This window comes from Chenopodium quinoa, unplaced genomic scaffold (genome assembly GCF_001683475.1).
Source record: "Chenopodium quinoa cultivar QQ74 unplaced genomic scaffold, ASM168347v1, whole genome shotgun sequence".
Lineage (NCBI taxonomy): Eukaryota > Viridiplantae > Streptophyta > Magnoliopsida > Caryophyllales > Amaranthaceae > Chenopodium > Chenopodium quinoa.
Genome location: NW_018745024.1, coordinates 7,311,115 through 7,325,170, shown reverse-complemented (window position 1 = coordinate 7,325,170; position 14,056 = coordinate 7,311,115). Strand labels below are relative to the sequence as shown.

General features: G+C 34.0%; 1 protein-coding gene across 1 annotated transcript; it reads right to left on the bottom strand.

Annotated features, from left to right (window-relative positions):
* Positions 1-1,350: 1,350 nt before the first annotated feature.
* LOC110708443 (peroxisomal membrane protein 2-like) lies at positions 1,351-5,026 on the bottom strand. Its single transcript, XM_021886572.1, has 7 exons — positions 4,490-5,026; positions 3,637-3,777; positions 3,358-3,471; positions 3,087-3,260; positions 2,193-2,308; positions 1,847-1,919; positions 1,351-1,744 (listed from the first exon to the last, which is right to left on the bottom strand). The coding sequence occupies exons 1-7, from the start codon at positions 4,859-4,861 to the stop codon at positions 1,739-1,741; spliced, it is 996 nt and encodes a 331-aa protein (XP_021742264.1). The 5' UTR covers positions 4,862-5,026; the 3' UTR covers positions 1,351-1,738.
* Positions 5,027-14,056: the final 9,030 nt, after the last annotated feature.

The following is a 14,056-nucleotide window of genomic DNA, read 5'->3' as shown; positions in this document are numbered from 1 at the left end:
TTTATTTATTCTTTTTTTATTTTAACTTTAACTACATAAATAATAATTGAGTCAAACTTTTATGGACGGAGATATTATGTAGATTTACCATTAATATTTCTATTGGTTTGGATAGTTTGAAAAGTCTATGATTCAACAAATCTTTGAATGAAGAGTATATGTAATACTTTCATGATTGTTTTAAAGGATTTGATATACTCATACCAACAAGACGTATTTTGCTTTTAAGGAGATGCGCATGAGGGAGGACAAAATGCGTCAGAAGGACTGGTGTTGGTCTGTGAGAACAGTTGTTGACCCTTGATGCGCATTTCGTGACAATAGACCCCTCCCTAATTTGTTTGGGGTCGAGGTGTTACAACTTTATGTACTTGAACATACCTCCATAGACCAATTAATGGAACAACTAGTAGTTCGCAAGTTACAGTTGACATAACATCTGTAAATCTGTCATATGAAGCTTTCACATGTATTTGCACCTGTAAAACCCTGTCATATACTGTATACAGTGATTTTTTTTTTTTTTTTTTTTTTTTTTGTTTGTTAGTGAGACATTTTCAGACTTCTTAAATCTTGACTGTTAAAGCTTTCACACAATTTGCCCATAGTAGAGAGTAGAGACTTCTTCACACCCTAGTCAGTACTCACCATTATTTAGCACTTGTAAGAACCACCACAAGGTACCAGGAGTCCTCTGCTACGATATAAACAGGGCTCGTTATCATGTTATATGTTTTCAGTGTCCAACTCCGACCCAGGCCCAGGCGCCCAGGCAGCGTAGACGCCTAGCACAAAATTGAGCTTGGCAATCAAAAGCCTAACTAATTCATCAAGAGAAGGGAGACAAAAGACTAATGCAATAATGTGAAATTGATTTCTGCATCATTATTAGCAAAAGATACAAGCTGTGCATATTTTGAACCCTTGGGATGTACTGTAATTTTCATTTTTTATACCTTGGCAGAAATTCGAAAATGTCACATTGTATAATTATAATTGCTACCCAAATACAATTTAAAAGATATGTTCATACAAGTAACTTAATTTGTCTAGTATGCCTCAGATCATGCAATCTGCATCACGGACCATTTGTAGCTTCTCTTGAGCCAGATAAGAACTTGAGCTAATGACTTTCTTGTTTCAAACAAAGTTAAAGAAATACAAAAATTATAACAGTGGAAAAGCTTATTTGAATAACTTCTGAATAGATGCACAAATTGCTGCTTATTTGTGCCAATGCAGAGACACAAGAGAAGCTGTTTCTACGAAATCAGATTCGTTCATTTACAGAAAGAACAAGAGGAATTATGTTCTCTTTCCCTACATCAGGTTGATGCATGTACAATTTGATTAAAACAATAGACAACAAGATTAGATGAATACGCTAATGCTCTTATAAGTAATTATGTATAGATTATGCAAATATACAATGATTTCAACTCAAGAAATTCAAAGATACAATAAGTTATCTAGAGTTGAATATAAAAAATAATACATACAGAAGTGTGAATGTATGATGCTGCTAATGCTCCTTTCGTAGTTTTGTACATCTTACTTAGAGGCAGCATAGCCACTATTATCCTTTACAACCAGATATGGAGAGCGTGAAGCTACAAATTCCAAAAGCCGAAACCAACCAGTCCACCACATACCAATCAGCTCTCATTTGGATCACTTAGCACAGTTAGTTTTGAGCAAAATTCACATACAATTGTCCTACAGAGTGTCAACTTCTTCATCACTCCTGAAAATGATATCACAATAAATGCAGAAGAAATGAGGATCATAGGTTCGTTGCCTCTTGATATTTTCAAGGAATGATTTATACAATAATATGATTCGATACCTCTGAAGGACTTGAAATTGTGGCTTCAACAGATTCCTCTGCGATTCTTGCTTCTTTGCTATCATTTATATATCTATCAAATAAGAAAACACAAACAAAGAGTCAGTGTGAACTGTGAAGCAAAGACCATAAGATTTTTCAAGGGTAATATGATGTGATAAACCAAGAGGATCTAAACTAAACTATAGTATACGGGAACTAAACTACTCAATAAAATGTGAAACAATTAAGGATAATAGTCACTTCCAAATAAGTAGCTGGTGAACATATCAAAAAATAAACTCATGTTTTGCAAGCAAAAAGGTAAATCGAAAAACAAAAATATTTCAAGTAATTCACAGCTTACGTTGAAAGTATTGTCACCCATATAAGCTCCACACAATCAACCCAAAGCAATCTTTGTTCCACAGGAATAACACCATAAGTCACAATGTGTGCGAAAGGCCAAAGTTTCCATCCTGTCTGCAAATTAATACCAGTATAGATTTTTAGGAGGAGTATAAGAAAGGTGCAAAAGTTTCTTCAATGCAGCAACACCCCAACACATTTAGGTAGCCAATGAAAATGTCTGTAAACCTAAAATTTAGGTTCGTAATAAATAGCCATCAGTTTACAAAAAAAAAAAAAAAAAAAAAAAAGGAGTTTTGGTAGCTAACAGTCAGGATCTCATACCCATTTCAAGTAGATTTTCCAAATCCAAAAAGTATGGCTATTAATTTTGCTTTTAATTTTCGTTATGACACAGCATGTTCAAAGACTTTTGTGCTAATAGCATACAATTACAAGAGGGCCTCAGAAAGCCTCTTGAGATACAATATTATCAAGAAGTGTTGAATTCATGTTAACCAGACACATATTAGGTGTCTACTCGGATACGGTGTCCAAATATCCGACTCGGCCATTTTGCAGAAAAAAGCCGAGTTTATAGTTTACAAGGAAGTATTGATACGACACGCGATTTGTGAGGCAAATCTGGGTGTCAAAGTGAAATTGCAGAAGAACTTTATTCAAAAATATTTTTTTTTAAAAAAATGTATTCATTTTAGACAAGATGACCCAGCTTAAAACATATGATCAAATGACTAAGGAGTGAATACAAAGTTGAACAAAGGAGACACTCCCATCCTGTAACGTTTACTGACCAGCCAAGTACTTCCAACCATGTATCAAAAGTTATATAACAGCTAATAGATGATAATATCAAAAGTTACTATGTAAAAAAAACAGAAAATTTACTTACAGTAAGCAGGGGCCAGAATGTTGCCTTCAGTTCCTTATAAATATTAGCCGGTGATTCCAATCGCATCAACCCCAAACTCACAAGATAAATGGTATTCCAAATTCCTGTCCAAACAGTTTGATCGAAGGCAGCTTTCACAGGAATAGCCCACCAATCACGGACAGGGAATACCGCCTGAAAGTGGTAGATTAGTTAAGTCCACAACCATACAAGGCAATGAAGAAAAAATTAACATAAACTTTATCAGAAGAGTGAAGTTCTATAATATTACCTCACATATTTCGTAATAATAGTGGGAAAGAGAACCATGAAAAGCGAATCCTACAAGTCCAGATCTAACCATGCGAGCACGATCAAAGTCAAAAAGAGGTTTGCCTTCATAGCACTGCAAATCAAAGTGATACAGAAACAGCAAGATTGTCAACTTGGTTAAAGATCAAGAGTAGCCAAGGTGGTCCTAGGTGAAGCAAACGGGGTATATGTATTGTTGCATAAGCACTATTATCATCCAATTATAAATCATCTATATCCACTAACTACGAGAACTAACCTGTGCTATCCAATCACCTATCGAGTACACTACTCCACTAATCACCATTTTTGCAAGTACAGGGTTCGTTTTCAGAATTGCTTCATAAGCAATCCAGTTGTGTTGTGGAGCATATCTCAGAATCTCATAAACCGTCCATCCCTGAAAAAAAGAGATGTGTCAATGATGAATACAATACTTCTACATAGTTTTCTTGAGATAACAGCCAAAAACTTCAATGATTAGCCATCTTCTACATCATAATTATGAATCAAGGAAACCTAAATGCAATACTGCACAAGAGTCATCTCAAAAGTAAGTAGCCAACAAAATACAGCTCTCATTACTCAACACATGATATGTTTTTGCTTTAACTCAAATACAATAACTAAAAGCTTCAAACTCTATAATGGAAATCTGTATTTTCTCAATTTTCTCCTAAAATCAACTTTTAAATTTCAAGTCCAATTGCAAGCAAATTGACATAATTTGACATTAGCTTCCACCAAATTTGAGACTCAAATCATAGTTCCAGGCCTTTGAACAAGATTGAACATTTAAAAAATAGAAATCAACACAAAACAAACAAGATCTCACATTCTTGCTTAACTATCTTAATTCTGACACACAAAACTCTAAAAACAGGCAAATGCAACATGTAAAAAACTATATGCAAATGAAAAAGTACACTCATTTATAACCAAACTCAACTACCAAACAATCACAACTCCAGCAAAAAACCAACTCAACAAATAAATAACACCCAATAAAAATCAAAACAACATGTCAATAATCATGATCAATATTACTGAGAAAATCACAAAAATAAAAACCCATTTCATAAAATGAGAAAAAGAAGGGAAATTGGACTTGCATGCCAATAATCATGATCAATAGTGACCAATTTGGTAACAGCATAAGTACCAGCAGCAAGAACAATAGTCGCATTAATAATCCTATCAATCAACTTATTCAAATCTTGACCACCACCATTTCCTTCACCACCACCGCCATTACCACTCTCACCGCCGCCGCCGCCATCAAGACCCTCCAACGTCAACTGCCCAACAACCACGGAGGTTTCCACCGCCGACACATCACCTGTAACGGCGGCGCGGACGACGGAGGAGCGCCGGGAAGTGGTGGGTAGCGATAAAAGTGACGGTAATTTCTGGGTTTTTGTGGGTTTGTTTGGTTTTGTAAGAGGAGGAAGAGATTGAGCTGAAATTGTACGCAATGAAGCCATTGATGAAGTGGGGAGTAAAACAGAGAACGATTGAATAATCGACTTGTTTTTTCTCCTACTTAGAAAAAGGAAATTAGGTGAGGAAAATTTGATTGGAATTTATACAAGAATCAAAGAACAGTAGATTGAAGAATTGATCTTTTTGTTTGCTTATTAATTTTGATTTGGTCTTATGTTATCAAGTTGGTTTATTTATTTTTATTGAATGAAGAAGCCAAAATTGTTCAACCACTTAAAATACTCAAAATGTAGAAAATAAATGTGATCCACGTTAGTTACACATCGGCTTATATTAAATTATTACGTGGCAATTTTTATCGCGTTCCTCGTTCTTGTGTAGATTATTATCTAATGGTACCAATGGAGGGTCAAAGATGTGGAAGCTAATTTTTGTGTGCTCGTCCTGTCGTCTCATCTCATGTCGTGTTACAACTTTCAATAGGTTGGTCGAAGTACAGGTGTCAATTGGAATATCAGATTAGGTCTGATGAGGTCGGATCGGGTCAATTTAAAGTTGAGTCATGCTAAATTATTATTTCCATGCGATTTCAAATTTGAATTGGACATTTTTCAAGTCGGTTTTGGATTGGGTCGGGTCGGATACGTGTGTTTTTGACACCTCTAGGCTGAAGGAGTATATGCTAACCTAACTCGTTCACCCTTTGTATTTAGCCGACTAATGGAAACATCAGAAGGGCTTTCCTGGGTCACATCCCCGGGGCAACTAGCCTTCTTTGTTTTGCAGGCCTAGCTCTCAAGCTTCAAGGCGGAGCCCTCAGACATATCTTTGCAAGGCGGAGCTAAGGGACTCTTTAGACAATTAGGCTTAGATTCTTGGACATATTGGTATCCTTACCCTAACACTCCCAGAAGCATTTTGTTTCCGGAAACAATAAGCTAGAAAGGATATATATAAAAGGGGTAATCTTAAAATCATATATTAGTAATGAGGAACTAGAAATGGAGGAAAATTGGGCATTTACAAATGCATAACGAGGGGTATTCATGTAATTATACATATGTACAAACGAATGTATATTCTGGTATCATTGGATGATCAAATGGTACCACTGAATATACAGTGATACTAAATATATGAACATAATGGTATTATATATGCATTCAGTTGTACAAAATTTATGCATAAATAGTACCACTGAGGATTCAATGGTACCATATAAACTTTCCGTGAAACAATCAACATCTGGTTCCCCATTACGTGATACTATCCGACCAAAAAATAGGTGGGGTCCACCTACAAACCTCTCTCTTCTTATCTCTCTCCTCTTTTCACTCTCTATCATGTGTTTTAATAATATTTTGATCAATGTTATGCATTTACAAATGTCTAACTTTCCTCCCTTTAAAATTCCTATATTAGTAATATATAATGCAACAGGTAATAGAGTTAACTCGGATAATATCATGGTCAATCTGAGGTTTGATTGTGTATTACTCTATTTTAGTTATCAACAAATGGTTTATCTTTGGTTAATAAACTACAGAGTAGTACAGTATGTGACTTATATGACTTATGTTTGATTCTTCGCATGAGCCTTTAATTCTTGAATATCCTTGGACTCGTGTAATGCATGGAAACATTGTGTAGAGTGTTCGATAAATTATATAAATGCCATAAAACTTTATTCAAGGTATTTTTAAAAAAATTATGGAACATCTAACACCGTTGTTTCCCAATTTTAAGGCTAGTATGTAATCACGTGAAACAAAAATACAAGGGAAACAACTAACAATGATAGATAAAAATACGATACATTTTCGAGCGATTTCCGTAAATAATGTTAAAATAAAAAATAATTTCGTATATATGTCAGTTTTAAAACTATTTCTCGTGATACCGTATACGTAAGATTAGTGTAGGGTTGTAAAATCCGAGGTTATAAACCGCTAATAACAATAGCGGATTTTAAAAAAGAACCGCTAATGTCATTAGCGGTTCATTTATTAAAACCGCTAATGCCATTAGCGGTTTATACTTAAAATACTCAGTAACTTATTAGGCTTAATGTTTAGGTTCTTCAAATAGAACCGCTAATGGTATTAGAGGTTCTTCAAATAGAACAACTAATACCATTAGAGGTTCTATTTAAAGAACCTCTAAACATTACATGTTCTTCAAATAGAACCGCTAATGGTATTAGAGGTTCTATTTGAAGAACTTCTAATACCATTAGCGGTTCTAATTTGTGTAGAACCGCAATCTTTATTAGCGGTTTATTAATAGTCAAAAAATGAACCAAAAATCCGAGCCTACGTGGACGGTATGGTGGGAAATATTTTTTAAAGCAACGTATACACGTAATTATTTTTTATTTTAGCATTATTTACGAAAATCGCTCTACATTTTCTTTGAAAATATTCGAAGTAGTGCTGAAAAATAATTAAATAAATGGAGCGACTTGTTATACGTAGACATCGATCATCGATAAACAAGGCTTTGGAGCTTCCATACTAAAATCAATTGGCAATAGTAGGAGTAACTCCTATACCTTATAAAGTGGAACTACCTCTCCTCTTTCTCCAATGTTGGACACTCACAAGTGGGCTACAATGGGTTTCAACATTGAGGGGAATAGCCTCAAGTCGCACAACTTTTTGCAAAGTAATCCCAAACTTTCTTCCAAGGCTATATTGTATGGATTTATTCCATATTTCTATGACAATACTTCCAATTGAATGAATGAGCAGCCAACGTTGGATGTGCCATTCTATAGGCAAGCGGCATTTTGGAACATATTCGTCTTCCTGTACCAAAGGGCATGACCTCAAAGTCTTGTCTTTTAAAATCAGTTTGTATATCCAAAAATCCATTCAGGAGAAACAATTCAGGATTTGGCCATGCTTTTGAATTGCAAGCAATTGACCATATATTTACACAAATAGTTGAGTAAATTTCTAGGCAACATAAAGTCGCGTGATTATATATACTTCTCAATCTTGTGAGACACCACATAAAAATAGGTAGATGGATGCAAACTCAACATTTTTTTAATCAAGATTGCTTGAATTAGTTGAATGTATGGTGATTTTGGGATATATGATTCTTTTATAGATTCATCCTTACAAAGTACTTTTTCTATCTCAAGTTCAGTCTTTTAAAGTTATGCCAAACTGACTAAAAGTTAACTTTATTTACATTGTGTTATTGTAAATTGATTGTACTTTTTTTTTTCTTTTAATGTGGAACCTTGAGAGATCATATGTACAAGTAAATAAAATTTAATGCTAAAGCACTACATAAATGCTTCAAAATAAATTATAATTACAATTTTACATTAAAAATTGTGCAAGAAGTAAGTTTGACTCCAAAAAAAGTTTAAAATAAAAAAAAAAAAAAAAAATTTAAAGGGAGTAAGCATTTGCACCCACCATTAAAAGAAAGATTTTATTTCACAATATCAAATAAGTAGGTTCCATTATAAAGTCATATTGCGTGTTATGTCTATATGAATAACTCCTTATTAGCCATATAGATGATTGAACTTGGGCTAGGTAAAATTTATGCCAAATAAATATGGAAGCAACATATGTTGATAAATATGAGTGACAGATGTAGAAATTTGGAAAAATTGTCAAAAATAATACAAATTTTGAGCGGTCCGCTAAAAACAAGTCAATCTTTTAATTATTTCTAAATAATACAAACTTTGAGGGATATCCTCTTTAAACAAGTTATTTTACCTACAACTTATTTAACCGGCTAATTTTTTTTATTTATCTTATAAAGTTGTTTAATAGTTTTAAAAAAATAATACAATGTCACGTGTTCCATATAACCAGTTCATGAGGTAACTAATCGGTTTTAACTTATTTAAAGCGGATACCCCTTCAAAGTTTGTATTATTTAAAGGGGATTGCTCTAAGTTTGTATTATTTTTGAAAATTTTTCCTATAAATTTTAATTTGGAGGGTTATCTATTAAAAAGAATACGGATTAAACTTAAGGTAAGGTAAGTTATATATACGGAGGGTTATATATAACTTTCATTCTCTTCTTTTCTCTCTCCTCCTTTCTCTCTCCAAAAACCCTAGCCTCCATTATTGATTTTTGAAAGGGCTTCCATCGATTTTAATCGGTGGAAAGCCCTAATCCCTGTTTCTTTATTGTTTTTTAGGTTTATAATAATGCTTCCTCCTTTTGGGAGGAACTTTTCTCCCTCGAAAGAAAGGGTTTTTGATCTCCTTCGAAAGACAAGGGTTTTTCGACCTCCTTCGAAAGACAAGGTTTATCTCCTCTTTTCGAGAGAGAAATTTCTTAGTTTTGAATTCATGTTGGTAGCAGATCTAATGGATTGTCGTGAAATTATTTCGTTGGTGGAAAAGCTATTAAGTTTTCGAATACGGACAAATGAATCAGAAAGAAAACATGCTCACGGCTACAAAGGATCGTTAGATTGTCTCTCCAACAAGGCTGTAATTTTCAGCGATATAAGCGGGAGATGCTCCGCAGTGCAAAATCTACTCGACGATCGTAGTTTTTATGAAGGGAAATTCTATTTGATTTAATATCTTATGTATTTGTTAACGTCGAATCTCTATTGTAGATGTCGTATGACTTTTAATTAATAAAATATTTTTGCTTTTTAAAAAAAAAAAAAAAGTGCATTACCAGTGAAACAAAGCTAGTGTAAAAATTGCACTGAAAATTGCATTGAAAAATGTGATTAAGCTAAAAAAATTGCACCTTACATAATTTTGGTGGAGCTCATGCCTCATTGTAGATCCACCATTAATTTTGGTGGAGCTCATCCTCATTGTAGATCCACCATTAATATTTATATTGGTTTGGGACACTCACATACGTGTTTGAAAAGTCTACGACTCAACAAAACTTAGAAGAGTATATCAATATAAGTGTTTACTTTTTCTGTCTATTCATATACTCCGTAGCAACTTTGGCTATAGATAATTAGTACGGTATGTTAAATTAGATTATATATAAAATTGACAAATGCTAACAAATGCCCCGAAGCCGTTGATAAGATAACTAAAAGTAAAAATATTAACTTGAAATAAACATTAATTACATCGATCGTCGCTTGATTTTGACATACTTTCCCAAATTAATACTACCATTTTAAGAACTATTTTAAAGAGTTATCTAACGGGTGTTCGTTAGCAAGATCCTATAAAATTTTATAAGATTAACTTTATAACTTTTTTTTAATAAATATTGAGTTATATACAAGTGACATATGTGTCATGTTTGAGCGTATCAATTATTTCAAAGCATGGTTCGTGCAGGCGGATGCACGATCCACATGGTGCATCTCTTCCAAAAAAAAAAAGCAGAAAGAACATTGCATAGAAATATAAAGAATATTTAGTTTAAGTGAAAAAAACATATTATAGAATTGTAAAGAATATTTTATAGAAATGTAAAGAACATTCAGTTAAAGTGCAAAGAACATGTAATAAAATTGTAATGAAAATAATGTGCAGTTAAATAATGTTCTTTATCTTCATGTTCTTTGATTATCAGAATAATGTACTTTTATTTGTGACATATGTTAATTGTTTATTTTGAAATATTCTTTGAATTTTGTCTTTAGATTATGGTTGTTGAATAAAAATAATGTTCATTACATATATTATCATTAGAGGTGATAAAAAATTCAGGTCGAGCTGAGCCTTAACATAATTAATATCTCGTGTCAAACCGGGAAAATGTAGTGGGTTTTTCGGGTTTTTTCGGGCCGAGTTTGGATTATTTTTAACTAAAAATACATTTCTAGGCTTGTCTAAACCCGCCCTATTTTCGGGCTGGATCAGGCCGGGCCGGGTTGGGTCGGGCCAAAGTCGATCACCTCTAATTATCATGTTTTTAATTAATATTACGGATGTTCTTTAGATATACATATAAAGACCATGAAGTTGGATGTTTTTTTTACAAAATAGGTATATATTCTTTATAAAACAACTATATGTTCATTACAGTACAACTATATGTGATGTTCATTATGAAATAGCTATATGTTCTTTACAAAACAAATGTATGTTCTTTATTGAACAACGGAATGTTCATTCCGCGTTTTTAAAGAGAAAACGGATGCACGGAGCATCGTACATTCGCCTCCACAGAAAAAATTGTGCAATTATTTTAAGAATAACTACCTTCGTTAACATTTAAATGCAACTTTAAAATATTTTATGTCTCTCAAATAATACCCCAAAATTGCAACTAAATGTTAACAGAGGTAGTATAAAAAATGTAGTAAATTACATAATTAGAATTTTACAAAAAATTAGGGTATGTTCTCTTCGGCTTAATTTCAGTTCAGTTTAGTTCAGTACAGTTCAGCTCAACTCAGCTCAGCTCAGTTTAGTTCGATTCCTAAATTCCTTCTCTCATAAACAATTTAACTCAGCTTAGCTCTGCTCAGTTCAGCTTAGCTTAATTATGTAAATGAGAACAGACCCTTAATATGTATGATTTGAAAATTTTGTAATATTTTATTTTTAGGAAAAATTCTCTTCACTAAGACCCTTTATAAAAAGAACAAAGTTTTAGCCCCATAATAATTTGGGGTTGGATAACATGAATCATACGTCATAAAATTTTTTGTAAATAAAATAGATCATATTAAGGTAATTACTCCCTCAATTGTTTTTTTTAAATTTTTTTATTATTAAGAATTTTTTAGAAAATAACACCACAAAATTTGATTATATCACCACAAAATTTCAAAACACCACAAAAAAACAAAAACAAAAGTTGATTTCACCACCACTTTCTAACACCATCCAAAAAACCATGAGTGAGCACCACGCTTTACATGTGTCAATTAACTATTTGATTAAAAAAAAGAAAAGAAAAAAGAAAAAACCATAACTCCTAACCCCAGTCACCACCCTCACCACTGACGTCAATTCTCCTTGCCTCCACTGCCTCCACTGCCATCACTCCATTCCCGGTTGTCGGCTCCCCCAGACGACCACCCTAGACTGACAAAACTAGCAACCCTACTCCTCTGTAGCAAGCCCAATTAACCAAGCCTCACTAATCCAGCCTCTCGCCATCATTGGTGAAACAACCTCACCCAATCCCAGCCACCAAGCCTAACCGGCTCTTAAAACATCCTAACTAGCCACGAACAAAAACCATCCACCTTGAAACACCCCCAGCCTTGAAACAGCCAGCCCAACCATGACCTTAACGGCCGAAAGCCTGAAACCACTAATTTTTTACCCTTTTACCCTCAAAAGGGCCGAAATCGACCATGGAAACCCAGAATGGTTGATTTCCATGGTTGATTTGAGTGTTTTAAGGGTGGGGAAATGTGGTGATTTTATGCAGTGGTGGCTAGGGTAGGTGGGAAGGGACGCTGGCGGTTGGGCTAGGGTTGTGCGTAGGCGCGTCTAGGCTAGGATAGAGCGTCGGCGGTTGTGGTAGGAGAGGAAAGAGCGCCGGTGACTGGGGTTGGGATGTCGGCAGTGGTGGTGGTGCGGTTGGGTTTAATATTTTTTTTTTAATTTTAACCAATAATGTAGTGACATGTGGCAATGTGGACCCCATTTAACGGATTCCATCCAAAGTACGTTAAGTGGTGGAGAAATCAAATTTTTTGATTTTTTATGGTGTATAATAAAAGATTCAAATTTTTGCTAGTTACTCGATTAGAGGCTACTCGACGAGTCAAGAGTTACTTGATCAGGGGTTACTCAATCTATCAGTATCCCTGATCACACGGTGGTCAGCCACAAATAAGAATTTGTAAAGTTGCTTATATGCACGGTAAAGTACTTCGTGATTTGTTTCCAAACAAAAACGTACTCCATGAATTTTTTTTTTAAAAATAAAATAAAATACTCATGTATAGTACAACTACAACGAGGTAAAACAAACTTTTTAATTTTTTCCCGTTAAAATTACAATTCACATTTTCACTAAAATGTGAATTGTAATTTAAGTGGTTTGTGTTTATGCTACGTAGTAGGTAGCTACTTTCATACTCCCCCCCCCCCCCTTTTGGGACTTTAATATACTTGCTGTAATTTAGCGTTTTTCCCTTTTATTTATTTATTTATTTTTTTTTTTTTTCATCTCTTAAAGAAGAACAGTAAAAGATTTCAAAGAAGTGAGAAAAGAACAAATTAAATACTACTTTCGTTTCATACTATTCAATGATTAGACATTTTTTACTTACATTTTATATCAAATCGTTACAAATAATATGAAACAGTACAATAAACATAACAAAGTTTAAATTTGGGTGTAAATACACTATTTTTGAAGCCACATCATATTAGCAACCCTCGCACCAGCATTCACGGATGCTATTCATGGTGGGGAAGGGAGGGGTTAGTATCAAGGGGTTAGGGTTTGGTTGGGTGGTCGCGCGGTGAGGAAAGGAGAGGATCGAGTTATGGGAAAAGGGTGGGGATGGATCTCAGCCGACATTGGAGGTTGGGGAGGCTAGTCGTCGGTGTTGCCGGTCGTCGGGAGCGGTGGCGGCGAGAAGGGAGGTATGGCTTGTCGGGGGAGGGGTGGTGGTTTTATTTTGTTAATAATTAATTTAAAAAATATTTTCCTTTAATTTTGTTTAAAATTAATTTTTTTTAACCAGTCACTTGCTGACACGTGTCAGATGACTTGAAATAACAAGCTATATAACTGGATGAGACCATTAGAAGCAAACTCACATTAAAATCCGGATTATTAAAATATAATCGAAAGTTGGAATTATATATTTTGAGCGAATCGAGCAAAGTTAAGATTATTCTTGTCAATATTTCCATATTACTAACCAAGTATGTAATTTGGGTGTAAATATACTACTTTTGAACCCACCTTAGATGATGGTGGAGTTGGATGTATCTGGCCTACGGTCTATAACTTGTACTTCCTCCGTTCTTTTTTACTTGACCCGCTTTGACTTTTACACTATTCACCACCTGTCCTTGACCTTCTTTTGTGAATGATATGTAAGGAAAAATATATTCATATGATATCTTTTTTAATTCGTCTCAATAAGTACTATCGTAATATACAACTTTTGCATTTTTTACTTATAAAGAATTAAAGTTATTGATCGCTAAAGTTTTACATTGGCAAGCGTGATAAAAGAAATAAATCAAGTAAAAAAGAACAGAGAAAATATGAATTTACCTTCTAATTAATCTAGTTCTCTTCTTACCCCCCAAAAAAAAAGGGTTACTTAACCTCGGCCTTAT

What these genes read in the sequence shown, in the direction of transcription:
- LOC110708443 (XM_021886572.1), bottom strand. Translation starts at nt 4,861, where the DNA reads ATGGCTTCATTGCGTACAATTTCAGCTCAATCTCTTCCTCCTCTTACA. An exon ending in TTGATCATGATTATTGGCAT is followed by an intron (nt 3,778 to 4,489) that starts GCAAGTCCAATT and finishes TCTTTTTTTCAG; the next exon opens with GGATGGACGGTTTATGAGAT. An exon ending in TAGGTGATTGGATAGCACAG is followed by an intron (nt 3,472 to 3,636) that starts GTTAGTTCTCGT and finishes TTTGATTTGCAG; the next exon opens with TGCTATGAAGGCAAACCTCT.